Below are 23,114 nucleotides of genomic sequence, written 5' to 3'. Positions count from 1 at the left end.
TGGACTTAAACATGAACCAAATTCATTGATTTAAATTTTCTCCTAATGTATGAGGCCTTGAGAGCAGATGGGTAATTATTTCTAAACTAATATCTCAAAAAGTGATTATAGAAATACTGGAAAAGCTGTATTTTCAAAGTAATTAGTTTCCACACATTAAATAATATTTCTGGGCCCAGGAGATGGTGAATCAGAAAAGGGCACTTACTTCCCTCTCCCTCTTCCTCCTCTTCTCCCTCCCTCCTTCTCTCTCTCCCTCTCCCCTCATTTTCTGATTTACAATAGAAACCATCATCCTGTATCTCCCCATGGTCCAGTGTTTGGAGCTAGAAAAGGGTAGATTACTGACAAGCCTCAGGAAACAAGGTTATTTTGTAAATTGTCAACCCACAGAAGGCTATATTCCTAAAGCAGGGAGTCCTATGAACCCCCAAACAAACAGAATGCTATGCCCAGCAAGGGGGCTGTAACATCTGTTTGTGGAGTAGACATAAATGGTAAAGAGCCTGAGGTGGGCTTCTGGGAATACCCCTGAGGAATTCTCTTAATTGCGTTGATTGGTGTTGGAAAACTCATCTTACTTGTGGGCAGGACCATCCTTTGGGCAGGGGATCCTGGACTGTATAAACTGGAGAAAGGACCTGAGCACTAGCAGGCATTCACTGCTCTCTGCTCTCCGATTTTGATTTTGAATACAGCATAACCAGCTGCTTCAATCTCCTTCCACCTTAATTTCCTCACTAGGAGAGAATGTGCCACAGAAACAACCATTTCTCTATCAAGTTGTTTTTATTATGAAATTTCATCATAGCCACAAGAAGAGAAACTAAGACACCCAGCAGTGCATCTGAGTGGCTGGGCATTGCTTCACAGCATTATGCCTTGCTCCATGGTGATGTCAAACACAAGCACAAATTTGTCCAACAAGAATAAAAGGGAACTTGAAAGGACACACTAAAGCCCTACCTTCTAGCATGGACAGCAGCATGACCACCATGTCCTTCTGGAGATCCATTAGTTCTTTCAAGAGCTCGATTTGGCTGGAATCCTGGAAATATTAATATATTACATTCGAGATAAGGAGAAGAACACATGGCCAGATCACATCTGTCCTCACAGGAAACTTCCTAGTTGCCAACACTACGTCCTTTGAGGCATCACAGAACTACTGGATGTCCAATATAAACACATGGCTTACTAAAAACAGACATGCTGATGAAGTAAAGAACCTTTACTGCTCACTTTTGATGTGTGTTTACTGAAGTGCCTGTAAGGACATGTGCCCAACAGGTATGTGGAGGAACCCAAGTCCTGAGAGACATTCTAATTCTAGGCAAGATTCAGCTATTTCTGCATATTGGACACAGTTTTTACTTGAAAAGACTAGATTTTCTATTCTCTCTGACTTTTTTCTTATTATTTTTTTACACACATTTACGTATTTTGAGAGAGTGTGTAGCATACATGTGTATGTGTGCACACATGCATGTGTGCATGCTCAGGTACCACTGTAAGCATATGGTGGCCATAGGACAATTTACAGGGAGTGGCTCTCTCCTTCCAAGTACGTGGGTTCTGGGGATCAAACTCGGTCTCCAGGCTTGGCAGCTAGTGCCTTCACCCTCGATCACCTCTCTTCTGACTAACTCTTGCATTCCTTTTTCTATCATGTGGCAGACACCCATTTCCAACAGGTATGCCAGGTCTTTCTATACCAAGATGCCTTGAACTAGAGGCCCATTTACCCAGGGATGATGTTAATTTTTTTCTAGCCATGCAAATTCAGTTTGAAATGAAATGGCATGGTAGTAAGGAAGCAGAAAGCTGATGCTCCCAATAGACTTTGTGAATTAATATCCAAGCATGTTCCTTGTTTATCTGTACAACCATTATCTCTTCTTCGACTTTCAAAGAGTTAACATTCCTACTGGTAGGCAAATTTCATCTTTGCTTGTGTGTGAACTTGTAAGAACTTCCTCGCCTTAAACAAATTTTTCACAGGTTTCAAATCCCTTTTCAATATCCATGAGTGGGAAGAAAAGTTCCCAATGAACCAAGAGCAGAGAATGAGTCAGAAGGCTGTGAAATGGTAATGGCTGCTTCATCTCCCCCATTCCTTCATATCCCTGTTCTCTCTCTGCACTCTCCTTGCATGAAGTGCTCTGGGTTTCAGTGTTGGTGGGTGCTCTGCAGTAATGGGTCTGCCTTAGGTTTGTGGGAACACTTTAGTTGTGCTGATTTTATGGATTTTCCACATCACATGTGGGAGCCTTCAGTGGTCTAGCTGTCCCTAAGTAAGTCATCCAGCGGGCTCTCTGATGATGCAGTTATTTCTGAGTCACCCATCATCCGATAGGTTCACCCAACTCATTGGTTCACCCAAGTTCGACTCAGACAGAATCATTCCTTTGGTCCAAAAGCTGGTGCCCTCTCCATTAGAGGCATAAAGTTGTTTTGTTTTGTTTTGTTTTGTTTTGTTTTGTTTTGTTTTGTTTTGTTTTAATTAAAATATCTGACATACAGGATAAAGAAATGACTCAATGGTTAAGGCCATTTACTGCTCTTGCACAGGACCTGAGTTTAGTTCCCAGCACCCATATCAGGTATCTTACTACCATCTAAAACTCTAGCTCTATAGGAGCCAATGCTTTCTTCTGTCCTTTGTGTATGTCTTCAATTACATGTCACACACACACACACACACACACACACACACACACACACACTTAAAAATAAATCTTTAAGAAGCCATCTACCTTAACCATGTGATATTTTATTTGTGAACTCATTATAATAAAGTGATTTATTAAAAATAAAATAAAGAAATAAAAATTGAAAAACTAGAATATTTGACAGAATAAAAGACCCAAGGGAAAGTGATGTAGAAGAGATAATATCAAAACATAAGATGCATGTGTAGTTGCTGGTGGTTATAATCCATGTTGAACCCACTCAGTTAAAGGCCACTGACTTACCTGAGACAACTTCATCTGCATGTGAGCAAATACATGCAGGAAGCCCACAACAGCATCCCACAGCCTGCTGTGTGCCAAGCTCTGCTGGTTTCCAGTACAAGGACCCTGCAGCATGAACAGAGGGACAGTGATCATTTAGAATTATCTATTTGACTAAGTAAATTTTAGGAAAAGAAAAAAAAATAATTCCTTGTTTATATATCTTATCCCCAGCTCCTTATTTCTGAAGAGAGATGCTAAAATGAAAGAGACATGGTAGGAATAAGGTGCCCTTGACAGTGAATGTTCTTCCCCAGACTGTCTGGTTAACTGTCCCTAAGAACTTCTTGGGTATTTTGATGCTTTGTTTCTATATATAGATGAAAACACTGGAGACACAGATTATTTCGTCTGTTTAGGAAAAGGGTCGCTTAGTCAAATCAATAGTCACTACCTTGTGTTAAAAGAATATGTAAAACAAGTGTGGTAGCACAGGCCTGCGATACTGTGCAGGGGCCCCAAAACAGCTTGACCACACAGCAGCCATAACAGGCTTAGGGGCCTAGACACAGCTTCTCTGACCGTCTTATTGGCAGGCAGCACCCAGATCCAAGAAAAGCCTTAAGCTGATACCACCCAGGGATCCACCCAGGGGTGAGGAAGTACCTGACATCCCAAACATTCCAACCATTAGATGAGGTGGCCAGATGTCTTTGAGTCTAGCACACACCTGTTTTTGTTTTACAGATACCCCTAGACAATTGTCAGCAAATCAGGGTCCTGGCCCCTGGAAATCTCCTCACCCCAACTTCTGCTATGATAAAAACACTTCCCCACCTGAGCTCAGGGCTCTCTGTTAGACAGACAGAGGGACCAACCAAGCTCTGGAGCTTGAAATAAAGACTCTTTGTGTTTACATGCGCTATTTGGTCTCTGTAGTAGTTTTTTGGGGGTCCCAGTGATCTGGGCATAACAATACCAGCAACAGAGAGGAGTTCAAGGTCATTTCTGCTACTTAGTAGCTAGAGACTAGTCTGGACTACATGAGACCCTCTTTCAAAAAACAAAAATATAAGAATACACTTAGGTGAAGAAGAAATCTTTTCTTATTCCTAAGTCGTAACATGGATACAATATTCACATAAAAACAACCCCTCTTTGATGTTTCAGTTGTATAATTATTTAGCAAACAATGTAACTACTGACAATTTAAAAATTAATACTTGATCATTAATTTCATAAATCTTGAATCCAAGGGAATTGACTCTATTAAAATAATTTTTTGGAAAGCTACTGGCTGAAAGAGCTCTCTAGCTTTGGACTCCCTCATAAGCCAAACCAAGCCACATCATTGTAAACATGAGCTCAATAGTCAGGGACAGACAAGGAACCTCTAATTAGAAGCCTTATTATTCAACCAATCTTATATTAAGTGTACATAACAAGTAGTTTCTTAAATATATGTTACATATTAAATGCATTATTTAAAACATTATTACTTCCAGAAACACAGGGTAAATGTCCTCCCGCCTGGTGGAGCACTGAATCACTGCAGGCTGGCTAAGCCTGATATACAAAGAGGCAACTTATTGAATTCACAAGTAATCCTCACAAAGTGAATTCAGTGATTGTTAAAATAAACTCCTAAATATTAATGTCAGGCCAGGGAGATGGATCAATGGATAAAAAGCACTTATGTAAGCTTGATGAGAAGAATTCTATCCCTATGACTCACATTTAAAAGAAAAAAAAAAGCCAGATTCAGTGGTGCACATTTGTTATGCCAGTCCTCCTACATTTGAGGGGTGTGGCAGTTTGAATAGGTATGGCTCCCATAGACTTGTGTGTGTGTGTGTGTGTGTGTGTGTGTGTGTGTGTGTGTGTGTATGCTAGAATACTTGGTCCATAGGGAGTGGCACTATTAGGAGGTGTGGCCTTGTCTGAGGAAGTGTGTCACTGTGGGGCCAGGCTTTGAGGTCTCATATGCTCAAGCTACATTCACTGTGGCACACAGTCTCCTTATGCTACCTGTGGATAAAGATATCGAACTCTCAGCTCCTTTTCCAGCACCATGTCTGCCTGCACACCTCTCACCATGATAATAACAGAATAAACCTCTGAAACTGTAAGCCAGCCCCAACTAAGTATTTTCCTTTATTAGAGCTGTTGTGGTCATAGTGTTTCTTCAAAGCAAATAAAACCCCAACTAAGACAAGATGGGAGGTGGAGACAGGAGGATTGTAGGAACGCTTGCAGGCCAGACTGAAGTACCTTACTCAGGAACAGAAACAAGAGACAGTGCCTGAACAAGATGTAAGGCAAGAACTAATTCCTGAAATACGTCCTTTGGCATCACACATGTGCCTTAGCATATGTGTGCCTTCTCCTCCCCTTCCCATCTCTCTGTACTTGCCCTGCTTCTGGCCACAAAACAATGAATCTGTAGGATTTCAGTACTATGGAAGTGCAGTTGCAACACAGGAATGCATGGTACAAGTATCAAGGAGAGCAGACCAAAAAGTCAAAGGTGAACAGCACAAAATCAACTGGGTCTTTGTTTAGTAATGACTTCCTTTGGGAGATACTTAAGGTTTTGAGTCAAAGTAAGACTTTAATAAAATGTGGTGCATTTACACAATAGAATATTAAACAGCTGTTAAAAACAATGGCATCATGGAACTCAAAGGCAAATGGATGGAACTAGAAAAAAATCATCCTGAGTGAGGTAACCCAGACACAGTAAAATAAACATGGTATATACTCACTCATAAGTGAATATTAGCTGTAAAGTAAAGGATAATGCTACAATCCACAGATTGTAACATGAAGGTAACAAGAAGGGCTCTAGGGGGACAATTGGATCTCCCTGGAAGGGGAAACAGAAGAGATTTCATGGGTAGACTGGGGATGGGCTGGGATGGAAAGGAACATGAGGGATCAGGTGGCGGGAGGTAGGGGGAGTGTACTGAAAGAGCAAACTGGAAAGGGGCCCATTTCGGGGTCAAGTAGAAACCTGGTGAAAGGGAAACTCCCAGGAATCTACAAGGATGACCCCAGCTAAGACTCTTAGCAAAAGGAAATATGTAGCCTGAACTGGCCACCTCCTATGACTAGGCAAGACTTACAGTGGAGGGAGTGGAAAACCAAACCAGCCACAAAACTTTGACCTATAGTCTGTCCTGTCTATGGGATGTGCTGGTGTAAGGGTGATAAAGAAATTGTGAGAATGGCCAACCAATGACCAGTCCAGCCTGAGACCCATGCCCCTATAAGTATTGGGGATTGAACCTAGAGCTTCACACATGCCAAGCAAATGTTTTACCATTCAGCTACATCATCTGCCCGCTTTACTTTTTATTTTGAGACAGGGTCTCACTAAGTTGCTCAGGTTAGCCCAGAACTCATTCTGTAGGCCAGGCAGGCCTTGAATTTTGGATTTTTCTACCTCACATCCTGATTATCTGGAATATAAGTCTGTAGTACCAGGCCTAGTCAGAAGAGTCTCTTTAAAACTGTTTTTTTTTTCTTTTATAAATAGCAGAAATGTCTTGATGTTTACCTGGATGTACTCTGTGAGAGTGTTGAACACCTGCTTTGCCACTTGGATGGCTTTGGAGAAATTGCGTTGGCCCTGCTCGTCTATGATGTCTTTCCCAGAGTAGTACCAATAGAAATCACTAATGGACTCCTGGAAAGCAGAGAACATGCTGTGGAAGGGCATTAGCCAGTTATCATTGCCCCAGCCAGATTTAGAGCCTGCACAGATAGAGATCTTAGATACAGCGGCAAAAAGAAAGTGGGGAAGAAGATGCCGGTCATCAGCATTCTCCCCAAGTACACAGTGTGGAACACCCCCAGCATCCCCAGAAACACCTCCCTCAAAATAACAAGCAAAGAACTTAGCTTCAAGAATTCCTCTCTGATCACCTTGATTTCAACACTGTAATAATTCAGGAAGACTAATGTATTTGTCCACTGGGTGAAATTGGATGTTTATAATATGAGCCGGACAAGCAGACAGGCCACAGAACAATGTTTTGGGGTCTGCAGATACCTGCCTTCCTTTTTCTCCAGAGGAGCCAGGAGTAGTTCAGCAAGAGAATTCCATGGTGCTCCTAGCTTTTGTAGCTAAGGACAGTGGCTGGCCTGCTCATGATCACTAAGAGCTGAAAAGCAACACCTGTGAGATTGATACTCACAGATATGTCCCATGTACTCACACTTGGAAGAAGCCTCTGTTGGCTAAATGAATAATATAATTTTGTTGAACATATGAACTACATTTGAGTTTGATGACATAGTCTTTAAGAACTTACCAAGAGCCTTTTGATATATTTGTTTCTTAATGGACTTTTCTCCTATCAAGGAGAGAAAGATGGGAAGAAAGAAGGAATGAAGGAAGGGGTAGATAGTGAGGAGAGTGGGGAAGAAGGAGGGAGGAAGAGAGGAGGGGATAAAGTTGAAAAAAAGAGTAGAACAGAGGGTAGGTGGAGGAAAGGGGAGGGGAGGAGGGGGAGGAGAGGAGAAAAGGAGAGGAGGAAGAGGAGAGGAAGGGGAGGGGAGGAGGGGGAGGAGAGGAGAAAGGGAGAGGAGGGAAGAGGAGAGGAAGAGGAGGGGAGGAGGGGGGAGGAGAGGAGAAAGGGAGAGGAGGGAAGAGGAGAGAAAGGGGAGGGGAGGGGAGGGGAGGGGAGGGGAGGGGAGGGGAGGGGAGGGGAGGGGAGGAGAAAGAAAGAGAAGGGGAAGGAAGGGACTGAAATAGCCATGCTCATTTATTTCCAAAGCAATATAGGCCTGGCCTGGCGATGTCATGTTATAATCCCAGCTGTTGGGGATGGGAGACAACCTAAGACAAAAATCACAAGTTTAAGGGCTTCCTGGGATACAGTGTGAACTCAAGACTTTGGGTCAGAATCCTGGTACCAGGGATTTTTTTAAATATCAAGAAAAAAACTGGGAGTTTTGAACTTCTAGGTTTCTGTTTATTTGTTTAATACTGGGCCTGACATTTTTAGAGGACAATGAGAGAAATAAAACCTTTATAGAGTTATTATCATTATTCCAGCCTCATCCCTTTAGCTCCAACCTGGCAAACAGGTTAGACACCAGTACGGCCTCAGAGGTATTTCTAAGCCACAAGATGTTAAGGTGAAATTAAAACAGTGAAAATATTAAGACAATTATCAAACTAAGCTTGGAACGTCAAAGTTGAGTATAGCGGTGGGATGGACTGTCCTACTTTTAGGAATGTTTCAAATACTCTCCCCAGTACTGTCTCAGCTCAAGAAGCAAGAACCATGCATCAAAGTGCTTCATACTACAGAAATGAATCTAAAATACCACTGAGCTCAAAATGAGAGGTTACAAAAAACATACATATACACAGAGAAAACAATGGGCATGTTAGGAGTCGGCCAGGGGCCAAAGTACTGCCAGTTTTCCCTAAGAATTATGGGAAGGTTGTGATCAAAGACAAAGCCCACGACTTATCTGGCCATAAATCCACACACATTCAAACCCACTTCACAGCACTTCTGCAGTTGTCCAGCTGACCCCAGTGCCACTTGGAGCTGGCAGGTGTGACCACTTACCTGCACTCGGAGGAGGTAGTCCACCGTAGAGATGATGATATTGACAGTTGTATTGTTGCCAGTCTGAGTTCTCAGGTAATTTTGAAAATCTACATAAAACCAATTTTTTTATTAAGATCCCCTCAGAAGTACAAAATAAGTGACCCTACAAGTCACTGATGCCCTCAACAGTAACATTAGGGTGGCAAAGGGTAGTGTTTTTTCTGATCCTTTGAATGTGAAATCACTTGTACTTCCTATAAACCACCAGTTAACTAGTGGTCGAGAGCCTGCCTCACATGTGTAAGGCCCTTGAATTGATTTCCAGCCACATAAACAAAGACTAAATTCAGTAATTATCTCCCAAAACGTCCATAGAAGCTTCATAGAATGTCAACACTCAATTCCAGATTAAGACATTGCTAACATCATCTTATCCCACACTCTAGAGCTCTGGCCACATAAATGACTGAGAAAGTTTCCATCACTGAGAACATAAAACACAATTATTTATTCAGGAATCTTCTGTTCTGAAGTATTACAAAAAATGTTTAGAAAACAAAGACAATACTGAGGCTGGCCAAGAGCTGGGTATGAAAACCAGGAGTAGAAATACACCAAGCAACATAAACAAGTATACATCCAAGTCAGTAAAACTAGTACAAAAGAGACAGCTGTCCACATTGCTGTGAAAATATCTAATTATGATGATGATGATGATGATAATGATGATTTTCACACCCCTTGTTTTCACTAACATTGCAATACTGGGAAGAATCAAGCAAAGCCAGAGACATGGTGCACACTGGTAATCTCAGCACTTGGGAGGCAGAGGCTGAAGGAGTGCTGCAAGTTCAAGGTCAGGCTGGTGTACACAGCGAGTTTGGGGCCAGCTAAGGCTATACAATGAGACGTTGTCTCAAAAACTGGGAGGGAGAAAGGGAACAAAAGTATAGGGAGTGGGGGAAGGGAGTGAATAAGAGTGGAAGACAGAGAAGGAGAGGGAAAGAGGGGAGGGGGAGAAGAAGAAGAACAAGGGACTAGGGAGGGAGAGGGAGGGAGGGGGATGTGAAAAAGCTATGCAAAGACTTTCGAAGCAGTAATACCACTTATCAACTGCCATGGCACAGTGCTCAGTGCCTGTAAAACAATGTTCAATCCCCACCAACTCAGAAGCTCAACTCCAGCTGGAAGCTATGGGTTGCTGCTGTCATAACTGCGAGGGTCACTTCCTTGCTGTCATCATCCAGGGTTGCAGATCACCCACCTGAGTTGTGTCCCTCACAAAGCAGCTGCAGGAATCGGAAGAGGTCACAGGTAAACTCGTCATCCTGCAGTACCTTCTCTCCTGTGGGAAGGGTAGAGGATGAGTGTGACCATCCTCAGGTGCCCTCCCTCTTGCCCCCACCTCCAACACTTGCATATCCAGCTAGCAGCTTTCTGCACCCAGAACAGAACCCAGTTCCAGCCACCACGCTTCTATCTGAAGCTCCTAGGATCATGCGCTTGGCAGATAGATGTACTTTTTCTTTGTCAGAAAAGAACAGATAAATCTTAAAACTCAGATTTCTCTGTGTTAAAAGTAGCAGCATGGGTTGGCAACATTTTACAAAAACCCAAAGGTTGAAGCTTCCTTCCCCACTACCTTGTTTTGTGCATAGTGATGAACTCTACATCTTTTATAAATGTTAGACTTGCTTTGCTCTCAAGGCATCATCACATGGCTCTTGGCAAACCACTAACATACCTATAAAATAGCACCAAGGGTTTCTTTTAATAAATAATAATTAAAAGAGTTTCATGAAAATTGTCAACTGCTGGAAATGGTCAACGCACTTTAATTTTTCATCAACTTGTCAACTAAAAAGCCAGTACCTCAGGTGTCTATTGGGGGGTGTTTTCAAATGATGGGAAGTATTGTCCATGTGAAACCCCAAGAAAGACTTGGAGGTTCAGCTGAGAGCTGATCACTAACACAGAAGGGTAAGAAAACAAGATGGACATCCCTCAGGCAGAAGCCACATTGAATTATAAAAACTACGAATACTTCATGACTAAGGATGAAGACTTGGAAAAGGGCTTGATCCCTTACCTATTTTGCAATTCACAATCACAGTATCCTTCAAGACACAAAAACACAAGGAAAGAAACAAACATGAAACAGCATCACACAAATGAAAACTGATTGTTAAAGTAAAGATGTGCAATGGGAATAAATGTCAAAGTTATGAATGTCTTCTTGGGAATGTATATTTGTTTAGAAAGCAAAAATGACCAAAAAAAAAAAAAAAAGCTTTTCTGCCAGTGAATGGATGTTCTAGTGTTTTTAAATAAAATAACAACTTCACAGGCTAGAAATAGTTTGGGTTTAAAAAGAATACTACGCAACCAATGTTCATGTGCTCAGCTAGAAAAATGAATGATCATGGAGACAAGAGAGCTGATGGACTTACCAGTCCGTAGTCTGTGACTTTCAAAGTGAGAGGCTTCATATAATGGTAAGGGTAGGAAGCAAAACCATTTTGATAACTAATGTAAACATTAAAAAGGTATATATATAATCACTGTACTTGTTCCCTATTTACCCCCAAGACATGATAAAAATCGCCAAGTATACCAATCTAATGATGCAGCAAGTTCAAAGATTAAGAGGAACCTCCACACATGGCTGATAAGTCCATTCCTCAACGCTTAGGTCCATGATAGGAGAACAGTTTAGGCTGATAGACAAGCTAAACTCTCCATTGATGATTCTGGGTATCATTTTCATGAGCCATATAAATCAGGAGACTCTTCAAAAATGATATTGAAATCAAAAAATCATGAGTTCATTCAGACATATTGATTCTTTCCCTGTGAGCCCATTGATATTTTTATTTCAGAAAATGGAAAATAGCATATTCATGTATTTTTTTTCAGTGTGCAAAATGCTAATGGCTAATACAAGCCTTGTGGAAAATATTCAGAAAAAAAAACTCTAACGATATTGAGATAGTCTACTTGTGTGCCTAATGTGAAATAAGTTACAACCAAACTCATTATTGTTGGCATAGTGGTGTTTTCTTCATTTAAGCTTAAACACATACAACTTAAACTTCACTTATTTAAGGACACTGCATACAGCAGAAGAAGGGGAGAGAGGGCAGAAGGATGGGAGGAGATGAGCCAAGCCTCTACTCACTATCAGTGAAGTCACGTTTATACCAGCATGCTTCTGCCTAATGAACTCACTGCTACTCAGTTAAAATGCTGCCATCGCCCATGCTGCCAGGATGTGGTCTAGTAACAGAGACAGAGTTGGCTTTATGTCTGCAGATGGTGCACAATCAACAAGTTTTGTGATATATGCAAAGGAAATCCCTCAGTCAGATGCAAACTAAGATTAATAACAAGTGATGAAATGGAGGAGTTAGGTGGAGTTGAAAGTGCTTTTACAGTCTTGGGATATTTATAACAGTCTTGTAGGGGCTGATATGAATATAATAGAGCACAGCCCTCTGCTTCACTTTATCAGCAGCTTAAGATGCCTAATACTAACATACAGAGGGGATTGTTTAGAGGCTGTTGCTTGTGAGGAGCTTGTTCTTTGCATCTTAGTTCTTTCCATCTATAAAATGGGGCTACCCTGTGCTCTGCCAGTGGCTCTTCATCATCTGTGGGATGTTTATAAATTGTAAAAAGAATAATTTTAAAAGGTTGACATGAGGAGCAGTGTTGAGGACACAGTAAGGACTGTGTCTGAGAGATATTTGTTTATATTTCATTGTATTTATAGTTTATGGAAGTCACCTTCATGGTAAAGGAGCAAAACAGTCACAGCATTTTAAATTTTCATTGTGAAGAAACTAGATAGACTTGTTTGTTTAAACTAAGAATGAAACAGTGATTCCACTTTCATGTGACCTAATAATGTTAACACACTGTTATTCTTACAGCTCGTTTACCCAGCTTATACAACAAATGAGTATATGTTTAATAAGTTGAATAAGACATTTGTGCTGGGGATAGAGGGGTGTGTGTGTGTGTGTGTGTGTGTGTGTGTGTGTGTGTGTGCATGTGTGTAGTGGGTAGCTGTTCCAGCTTTGACCTGGAAGTACTACCCCCATTGAGGCTTCTGTAACTGTCACACCTAGAAGGCAGAGCCAAGACAGGAGCCCTGAAGACCCGAGATCCAGATGTGCTGGCTCTCTTGGTTTTTAGATCCTGGATTCTGGAGGTAGACTGAGCAGAGTTCTATAGAGAACACTGCTGGACTGTGCTTCACCTTTCCCAGACCCTGTAACCTATGGCTTCACTTGTAAGTTACCCCACAAAATAAACCTCCCTTTTAACTACGTGGAGTGGCCTTAATATTTCAACCAATACCTGTGTCTGTGTTTGTCTCTGTGTGTGTGTGTGTGTGTGTGTGTCTATGTGTCTGTCTGTCTGTGTCTCTGTATCTCTATGTGTGTGTGTATGTCTTTGTGTCTCTGTGTCTCTGTATCTGTGTCTGTGTGTCTGTGTCTATGTGTCTGTGTGTAGAACCAGGGATTATTCAGAATCACCATGGATACTTCGAAGTTCTTAGCCTCTTTCCCAGCTAAAGCTTGGTTCAGTTGCTGCTAATATTAGTGTACAATTAATTGACTATACTTATTAATAGGTCCATAAAATTTAATAACATATGTGAAACTTCTATTTAGAATGCCCATAAATAATAATTGTAAAAGAAAAGGCCCCAAAGACCAGTGTTTCCACTGTTGCAGGGGCTTGTTATATCAATATCTCTAATAATGAGAACTGTAACTGTGTCCATATCAAAAGACTTCTCCCAATAGCCCTCATTTAAATGATCACAGAAATACTCCATGGCAATGGAGAAAATTAATTAAAATTGATTTTTAAAGGACCTAAATATTTATTTTGTATGATGTCAAAGCTGAAAAATTAATACTGAAAATACCATTAAGTAGTAAAAACTTGGGGACTTAATTGCATGGATTTAGTTTTAATATCACTTTTTAAGCAGCTTAATCATAACATCTATAGTTATCTTACTATTTTACTAGCAAAGAATTACTTCTTTCAAAATGGTCTTATAGTTCACATTGAGTGACCATGATTTTGTGCTAGAAACATGATTTCACTTGAGACTTATAATAATATAAACTAAGTAGGTATAATCTTTTTTAAAATTCAACCCACAAATTGGAATATAGGGAACTTGACTCAGACCATATAGTCATTTGCAGGTTAAAATCTGAGTCCAGTGACTGTCAATAAGCATCCAATATCTCCTCTAGGCCAGATGCCATTTTGGGTGAACAGTGCCCTGAAGCTGAATAAGCCCATAGTCTGATAGAGGAGGCAGGCAGAGAACAGCACATTTCCAGATTTCATCATCTTTTTGAATCCAGTGTGCCATCCCACCTAGACTTTGTAAAGCTAGCATCAGTAACTATTGAAATCTTGGAGTAACAACTATCATGTATACTGTATGTTCTTCACATTATGAACTTATGTTTTAGAACCCAAGGAAACCATTTCCAATATGTGACTTTGTGGAAGTATGATGATTAGCATTAACTATCAAATCTGACAGTCTATAATCACCTAGAAGATAGACTATGGCCATGCCTGTGGGGAATTATCTGAATTATGTACACAGTAACAGACTGTGTACAGGACTGTTTCCTGAGTGAGGGATCCTGGACTGTACAAAGTAGAGAGAGTAGCTGAGTATAACATTTGTTGTGCTCTGTTTCTTGGCCATGGCTCCAGCATAACCAGCTATTCAGGCTCCTGCTGCCTTGACTTCCCAGCATGATGGACTGTTCCCTTGAACTGTGAATCCACTGAATCCTTTCTCCCTTAAGTTGTCCCTGTCATGATGTTCAATCACAGAAACAGGTGCTGCGGATATCGCTCTGTATAAATAAAATGTGGATTGGCCATTAGCCAGGCAGAAGTATAGGCAGGACAAGCAGAAGAGAATTCTGAGAACAGGAAGGCTGAATCAGGAGACACCAGCCTGCCGTCCAGGGAGCAACATGTAAAGCCACAGAACATGTGACAACATATAGGTTATGTTTAAGTGTAAGAGCTAGTCAGTGGTAGGCCTGAGCTAATGGCCGAGCAGTTTAATTAGTAGAAGCTTCTGAGTGATTATTTTATAAGCATTTGCAGGGTCCATGGGGCTGGGCAGGACTGGAGAAAACTTTAGCTACAAACAGGAAAAGAAATTACTACAAGCAGTCTTTTACCTTGAATGTCCCACTTTGTTATAGAGAAGAATAAACTCCCTACTTTCTCATTTGTGTTTGAGCAACTGAATTAGCTCAAACTCATAAAGATGCTTTGCTCTGAAATTTGCAAAGCATAAAAGGAGCGTGTTATTTGATTTATGTCAACTTGACATAGCTAGAGTCATTTTGGAAGAGGAAGCCAGAGTTGAAAAAATTGCCCCACAAGCCTGGTCTATGGCAAGCTTGTGGTATGTCTTCTTGACTGATGATTGTTAAGGGTAGGCCCAGCCCACTGGGTGAAGTACTACTCATGAACAGATGGTGCTGGGGGCTTTAGGAAAGCTGGCTGAGCAAGTAATGGGGGAATAATCCAGTAAGCAGCATTCCTCTATGGCCTCTGCTTCAGTTTCACCTCTAGGTTCCTGTCTTCAGTTCCTGCCCTGACTTTCCTCAGTGAAAGAGTGTGACATGAGAGTTGTAAGCTTATATAAACCCTTTCCTCCTCTTCTTGTTTTGGTCATGGTGTTTAATCACAGCAGTAGAAACCTAAGTCAAGGAGCAAATGTAAAGCTTTGAAGCAATGAAGCCACAGGTCAAACAACCTAGACTTTTAAAACAGCATATTTAAGTAGGCTGTATCAGAAACACTCTATAAATTCCACAAGACACATTCACTAAAACTGAGTTAGTGAGAAATTGTGTGTACAAGATGTTCCTATTTCAGAGGCCACAACAATAAAAAAGACAGCAGACTGACTGAGCATTTTGTTACTCCAGTCGATTGAAATAGCTGCAGGCACTCCCAAACTATGGGAGATTGCTTCTCTTACAGCCAGAACTTTGCATCTCAGTGGTCACTTTTCTCCCTGAAATTCCTGCTGTCTTTCATCCACATTCTAGCTGACCTCCTTCCCTACAGACAGTGATCACCTTCATCCCCAATGTTGCCTCAAAGTCCAAAAGCACCAACCCAGTGAGAATGCTCTCCAGATAAACAGTTGTATTCCTTTCATGATGAAAAGTTCTCTCTGAATATGTCCCTAAAATCTGTCACTAGACATACCTTAGGGCTCTCTGACAGCCATGAAGGAATGAATGATGGCCACTGTCTTTGGAGGACTGGTGGTCTGTTTATTACAATAGTCTTCCTGAAAAATTTGTGTACTTTAATGCCAGGGCAACTTAGACACGTTCTCCTACCAGTGATGTTAGGACCTTCATCCAAGTTGGGTTGCCTAACACTGCATACAACATCACTTATTTAAATATCTGCTATGGTTCCAGAAAGAAACAGAAATTTCTTGGCAGGACAGAGAAGATTTTCCAAGGTTTCCCATTGTAAACTAAAGTTCCCAGAAAAAGGCAGACCTGCATGTTCTACATTCTACAAGGCTAAATGACAGATCTGATCAGAATTTCTGTGATTTGTGGAGAGCTGAAAAGTTTCCCATGCAGAATCAAACTATCTGGGAATATTTTAACCTTATAAATAGCTAGTTAAGGTGACTTAGTATCCTTATGGTTATTAGGTAAATCCTTTGTAATGTACAAATAGACCTGGGCATCCAACCAAAATGGCACCAGATAACAGCTAAGGCCTACAGCAGAGATTTCCTCACCTTTTATAACCCACCTACTTGACGTTTCCATCAATGTATTTTAAATATCTTTATTTATGACTTCATTTGTTCTGTTACTATTAAAACAAAAAAAAAACTTCTTGAAATGGTCACTGTGAAATATTCTTTACACTATGTGAATATATATCACTGTGATTTGTTTATTAAAAAAGCTAAACAGCCAGTAACTAGGCAGAATTTCATGGCAGAGAGAACTCTGAGGAGATGAAGGGCAGAGTCTGAGGAGGCACCAGACATGGAAAAGGCAGCTTGGAAAGTACATAGATGAGGTAAACGAGCCTTGGGGAAGTACATAGCTTAATAGAAATGGGTTAATTTGAGTTATAAGAGCTAGCTAAAAACAAACCTAAGCTAATGGCCAAGCTTTCATAATTAATAAGAAGTCTCCACGTGGTTATTGTCAGGACTGACTGACAGTCCAGATGCAAAAACTCTGCCTTTATGTTACCATACTAAGATATGGTCTCTCATACTTGGCTCTAGAATAAAGTCTCTCCTATTCCTTTTGAGGTATGACTTTGGGTTTTTACATTGACATCATTAACTCTATTTCAACTATCTACACTAATCAAGTTATCTCTTCAATCTGATGTTATCCACAATCCTACCTTTTGTTCTGCATAATAAACTTTTATGTGTTGCCCCTTCCACATGGAATAGCTGGCTTCTTTCTCCATAAAGACTCCCACTTCAGGCCAGATTTCATCCCTATTATGACAAGTCATGACCTCAGCTGGAGGGATTTCCAGGCAATTCACTCATACCAAGCAACTGAAGTTGTATGGTTGTAAATCTCTATATAACATGGAATTCTCATAATCATCTCCTCCAGTGCCTAGGACACCAGCCAGCACCTCTCAGACACTCCACTGAGTGCTTCAAAGGTTCAAAAGAAAACTTGTATGGTTCCATGAACCAACATCAAAGTCTTTCCTAAAATCAAGGGGACAGAATAAAATGTATAGGACACCAAGACTCACTTTTGAATGGAATTTGAAAATCTTGGATGAGAGAAAGCTAGTCTCTTTAATAAAAAAAAAAAAAAAAAAAAAAAAAAAAAAAAAAAAAAAAAAAAAAAAAAAAAAAAAACTTTAATAAAAGTTAAGGTAGCCAATCCCTCAAAATTAATAAAATCACATTTATTTAATTAAAATTAATCTTTGTTACTTCACCCTCACATGAATTTGGCAGTCTCAATAAATATTAAAACTTCAAGGTAAAATACTTTAAATAGAGCTGAGATTGGGGAGTAGGAGTGTTTGCAGTTTAATGTTTAGAAGGGATTTACTTTTAATAAAAAAATTATATAGAATCAGATCAACTTCAGAGGTTTATCTTGCCCATGATATTCACAATGATCAAAACAAAACACAATCTCTTCTGTTGCGAACCAGAAGAGTTCTGAAAGAAGAAAAACTACACTTTTAGATTCCTGATGACTTGATAGTGAGGTTAAATGGTGCTGAGAAAGAAAAAGCTAAAAATCCACAGCTGAGATGAAAATACTAATATAGGCATTATGTGTGTATGTGTTTGATTGATTTTCCTGAGACAGTTTCTCACTATGTAGTCTTGGCTGTTCTGGAACTCAGGATGTAGATCAGGGTGGCCTCAAACTCCTCTGCCTCCCAAGTGCTAAGATCAAATGCCTGCAGCACTATACCCAATTGGCATGGTGTTAGTTTTAAGAAGCTATATGAGTATAAAATGTACATAGAGGCAGAAAGGGCAATATTGAGTATACCACACAGCCACCAAATGCAGTTTCTAAAGGTTTTTAGGGTTTTTTTTTTTTTTTTTTTTTCGTCTCTTTGGTTTTTGTTGTTTTGCTTGTTTTTAACTGGGACACAGAGGTCTTTGTCGAAATGGAAGACAATTCGTAGAGAGCAGAAACAACAGAGGAGATGGTACAAACTGACATGGCAACAACTGTAGTCAGAAAGCAGGAAAGCCCATCACTCATCCAAAATATGTATATACAAACCCGAAACTAACCCCTGGCTCCTAAGGGAATTCTCCTGATCAGAGTAGGACTAGACCAATACCAGTATAAATTTCAAAATAAAATAAAGAAAAGAAAGGTTTTGAAGCTTCCACAAGAAAAGTGCAAAAATTGGCTCAGCTCATGGAATTCACAAACTCACTGGAATGAAGCAGCATGCCCATATTTCCACCTTGGCCTTGCCAGACAGATGTGTGATATCTACCAAGTCAAGTCACCTTCCTGATTCATCTGTCTCTTCACCTGTAACATCCAGCCCATAGCTTCCCTTACTGGGGGAGCTGTGGGCACCAGAACCTTCATTCATATGAGTTCATGAGTTTTGTAACTGTGGCAATATTATCACCACCAGGAACAGGCATCATTTCATTAAAACAGCCATTAAAAATGGCTAAGTAGATACAGCCAAGCAATTGTTTGTTTCCCCAGTGCCAACCCTGTGTGAGATGAGCCTTGAATGGAGGATTAAGGATTTTTGGAAGGATGACCAATTTTTCCTTCTCCAAAGAGGTATGAGCTTTTCTTCACTTTTACAGAATATTAAAAAAATGAATGACCTGAGGACAGGAATAACAGGCACACACCCAAAGTGAATCACTACAAGAATTCTTAAAGTAGAGCTGGAGATGCTGTAGTACTATCAGAGATCAGGAACGAGTGGAGTGTTCTAGTATGTTTCTTGTAAAAGTCTTCTTGACATACTAGGTTCCACTAAAAACAAATAAATAAATAGCCCACCCCTCTTTCTTCCCTTGTTCCTGCACTGCCCTTCAGAGGTTGTAAACATTGTCTCTTTGAAGAGTAAAATGGCTACACTATTTTTTTATATTTTTAAAATTTAGTTCCAAGGATGAGAATAACTTTTATGCCAAAGGACTTTTTAAATCTGTGATATTTTTCAAAGGAAGAGAAAATGACCTGGTGAACCTCCTGTTGGAAGGCCAGTAGCAGAGTCACTGGCTAGTCATAGGTCATTATTCCTGATGTGGTACAGATTGCCATGCACATGATACAGTCATAAAGCCACAGTATGTTCATGATGGACACATCACAGTGGGATGGGCACACACATTCTGGGACTCCTTCATTCACACAGCAGTTGCAAACACTGGGCCCCTGAGGACCATTGTGTAAATGAAAGAAACACAAGAGGATAATTAAAACATTGTTATTTAAATCCTGCGGCCCCTTCATATCTTGTATATGAATGATAGTTCAACTTCACAGAAATAAGACAAAAAGAAAGAAACACAACTGGGTTTATAAATGTTTAAACAAAGGAACAGGATGCAGGATAGACATTAAATAATCTACTTATCAAAACTGACAATAAAAAGGAAAAAAATGAACAAAACAGTCACTACCAAGTATGTACATATAGGTAGCCTAGACAAAAAGCAAACAAACAGCCGCCTGCTTTTCATAGTTACCAGGCTCATGAGTGATGACTGAGGAAAGGAAGGTGGTACATGACAGTAGTTGAAAGAAAAGAAAATGGAAAAGAGAAAGAAGTTGAAAGTAGGGTTTTCATTTACTACTGTAAGGAAATAGAATAGGAAAGTGATTTATTTATCCAGGTAATTTGTGTGTGATACAAAAAATAATGCAGAGACAAAACCAAACTCTTCATGAGAGGTGTGCATAACTGTTATACCCAGGTGGCCACTGCCATGGCCTCACTGTCATGGCCTTTCTGATTGGGAACTAATCCACATCTGGCTGACCCAGAGAGAATTTGTTGGAAATGATTGACTTTATTTTCTTTTGTCACTTCCTGTTCTGTGTATGGTGGTGGTGGTGGTGGTGGTGGTGGTGGTGGTGGTGGTGGTGGTGTGTGTGTGTGTGTGTGTTTGCATATGTGCATGGGTATAAATGTATGTGGAAGCCTGAGGTTGATGTTGGAAATCATACCTCCACTTTATTCACAGAAGCAAGATCTCTCCGTCAAACCCAGGCATCACCTATATGGCTTGTTTTGCTAGCCAGCTTGCTCTGGGGAGCCCCTGTCTCTCCCTTTGGAGGACAGAATTACAGGTTTGCCACCATGCTCACCCAGTATTTGTGTGGGTTCTGGGGGATCACACTCTAGTCCTTACACACTTGTGAGATAAATACTTTAACCACTGAGCCACCTCCCCAGTCCCTGACATGGATATAAACAGAGTATGAGATTGAATAACTGGATCTCATTCAGAGGCTGAAACAGTCTCTAAGTGCAGAGGGAACTAAGTTAACTTCAAATTCTAACCCAGGGAGTGAAACTTTAGGCAGAAGGTTTTTGGTATTGTACATCTAAAAAAATACCCAGGATGCTGAGATGCTAGAGGTAGGCAGGAAAGTGCCCTGAGGTTTCTAATGTCCTTCATTTCTCTCATGGGGCCCTGGGGCAAGAAAGTGTCAGAAGGTTTAGAATGGTGCCGGTGACCCTTTTTCAGGAGGAAATGATTAAAGAACCTGATGGCTTGCAGGTGATGGCTGGACCTACTTATCTACTTATGAAAACATCACAAATTCAATAACATAGAAGCCACATGGGCCTAGCAGGGTCACAATATGTCTCAGTATCAAAAGACAGGAGACAGTAAGAAAGAAATGGCCTTTTGGCTATTAGTAAGAACAAAAATACACAGACATAAAAAGATTAGTTCATTCAACAATATTTCAGAATGGACAGGACAAATGACAGATGGCACAACATTTACTTCTTGAAATAAAATTAATCCAAGGAAGGATGCAATGTTCCAAAACCTAATATGCCACCTGCCAGTGTGCTGAGTCTAAGTCAGACCAAGCAAACAAAAGCAGAGAAATAGGCAGGGCCCCTCAGATACTAAAATGGTTTTAAAATCAGACATAAAAGAATCAAAAGAAATTGAAAAAAAGTTGATATTTTTTCTTAATAAATATTCCTAAAATGAACAGGGTACTACTGATGACTCCTGATTTGAGGGCATTATTACATGGCCATCTTTCTATTGATAGAAACATTCTTAGATGGCATGAGCTCTGGGAAATGTCTAAATAAAGTAGTCACAACTATTTAAGTATAAAAAATAACTCTGATTTTTCACAAGATCTGGACTTGAAAAGATGAGAGAAGGGTAAGTATATCAAAGAGGAGGGGATAGAGAGAAAGAGAAACTGAAGGAGATGAATGGGTGATTGTCCTAAGGAGGAAGAAAACGAGCCTACAGTTTGCTAAAATGGCCAAAGAAAGTGAAATATTATCTCTTCTTGCATATACTTTGATTTTGCTGATAAATCTCCACCTTAGTCTCCTCTTAGTCTTTTATCTCTTTGTGACTACCCAACTAGGAGGAAGGGCACTGACAGTGGTGTCAGGGTTAATGTGGAATATAGGTTTTAGAGGTGAACTTTCAAATGAGCTCCTAAGCATGTTATCTATTTAAAAGTAGCTCTGACTCTCCCTTCTTGAAAATGCAGTTGCAAATGAACACATCTCAGGAAGAGCAGGGACAACAGCCCTTTCCATTGAAGTGATCAATACCTGATCCTTCTTCAGTCACCATCCCAAGTCCTTCAGCTTTGTTTTGCCTCTCAAAGGCATTCAGGTCAAGGACACTACAATAAAAAGGAAAAAGACATTCACAGGACAAACATGTCGTTTTCTTTGCTTAGGAAGGCAAGTGCCTACACACTAAAATGCTTTCAAATGTGCACTAAATGGTAGTATTTGCTGAAAACATTTCCCAATCCACTGCATTCCATTCTCATTTTCCTAGAGGCAGACCAGCCAGCCTCTCCCTAGGGCTCACAAAGAATGATCTATATGAAAGTCAAGTACAAGGTTCATAGATTTCATCTCAGAGAGAATATTACTGTTAACAAATGTGCAGAAATAAAATGGTTGTGTTTCTGCAATTGGAACTGCTGGCATTAAGCTTGTATGAAGCTTGTCAATCAAATGTTTCCTGAATGATTCTAAACAATGTAAAAAGTGGAAAATGACTATTGCAATGAGATGATTAGAGATCACTATGAAAATAAAATGAGAAATGCTCCCATTGAAATGGCCTTCAAAGTTCCCAAATAACACTCAACAGAATTTTCTGCTTTACCTTGTCTTAAAACAAAACTATAAGGCTTATTTTCAAGTATGGAGAATGTACTTCATTCTCAAAGGTCCCTATTTAAGCTCACAGACTCTGAAAACACCTACTAAAGTGTTACTTAAGACATTATTAACACTCTACAAACAGGACAGGCAAGAAGACATCACCTACCAACTCTTTGTTCATGAACAATTCTTGTTTGTCTAATAACTGTTGTGCAATACCAAACAAATACATTGAATCATGCCACTCTATAAAGCATGACCAACTATATATCCTCACCTACAAGACTGCATAAGGCCCGCCAGGCTCTGGAAGAAGCCTACATCTTTCTTCTCCTTCAGGTAGTCCAGCATCTTCTACAGAAACAGAAAACACATGGTTGCTGAGCACAAATGTGCTGTTAACTTTTAAAGTAAAGAAACATGCAGAGACTCATCACTGTTTGAAATCTTGAGAATATGTGACTTTTGGACACTCAGCCTTCGGTGAGACATCTCTATCACCCCATCAGGGAACATCACATAAAAAGGGGCAGAGAGAATGCAAGAGCCATGGGAGTGGGTGGAGTATGTGGAACACCATCTCCTGGATATGATGCGGTCTTACACTCTGGCTCTCAGCTGCTATGGTTACTTGCACAAGCCCTGCACA

The 23,114-nt window shown here is 40.3% G+C and overlaps 1 protein-coding gene across 9 annotated transcripts in view; it reads right to left on the bottom strand.

Annotated features, from left to right (window-relative positions):
- The window catches only part of Ryr2 (ryanodine receptor 2), a 596,457-nt gene that overhangs the window by 41,126 nt on the left and 532,217 nt on the right, over positions 1–23,114 (bottom strand). For 7 of the 9 annotated variants that reach the window (XM_036187935.1, XM_036187938.1, XM_036187939.1 and 4 more), the window contains 7 exons: positions 22,743–22,819; positions 21,896–21,969; positions 9,789–9,869; positions 8,543–8,631; positions 6,514–6,642; positions 2,976–3,080; positions 967–1,048 (listed from right to left, as the gene is read on the bottom strand). In XM_036187935.1, coding sequence (XP_036043828.1) covers positions 967–1,048; positions 2,976–3,080; positions 6,514–6,642; positions 8,543–8,631; positions 9,789–9,869; positions 21,896–21,969; positions 22,743–22,819 — 637 coding nt within the window. Of the gene's footprint in view, positions 1–966; positions 1,049–2,975; positions 3,081–6,513; positions 6,643–8,542; positions 8,632–9,788; positions 9,870–10,974; positions 11,008–21,895; positions 21,970–22,742; positions 22,820–23,114 lie in introns of all 9 variants that reach the window. The other 2 variants (XM_036187934.1, XM_036187936.1) reach the window with 1 other exon arrangement.

This window comes from Onychomys torridus, chromosome 5, assembly GCF_903995425.1.
Source record: "Onychomys torridus chromosome 5, mOncTor1.1, whole genome shotgun sequence".
In the NCBI taxonomy this organism is placed as follows: domain Eukaryota; kingdom Metazoa; phylum Chordata; class Mammalia; order Rodentia; family Cricetidae; genus Onychomys; species Onychomys torridus.
The sequence above is the reverse complement of the archived record's forward strand: the minus strand, read 5'-3'. Positions and strand labels throughout refer to the sequence as shown.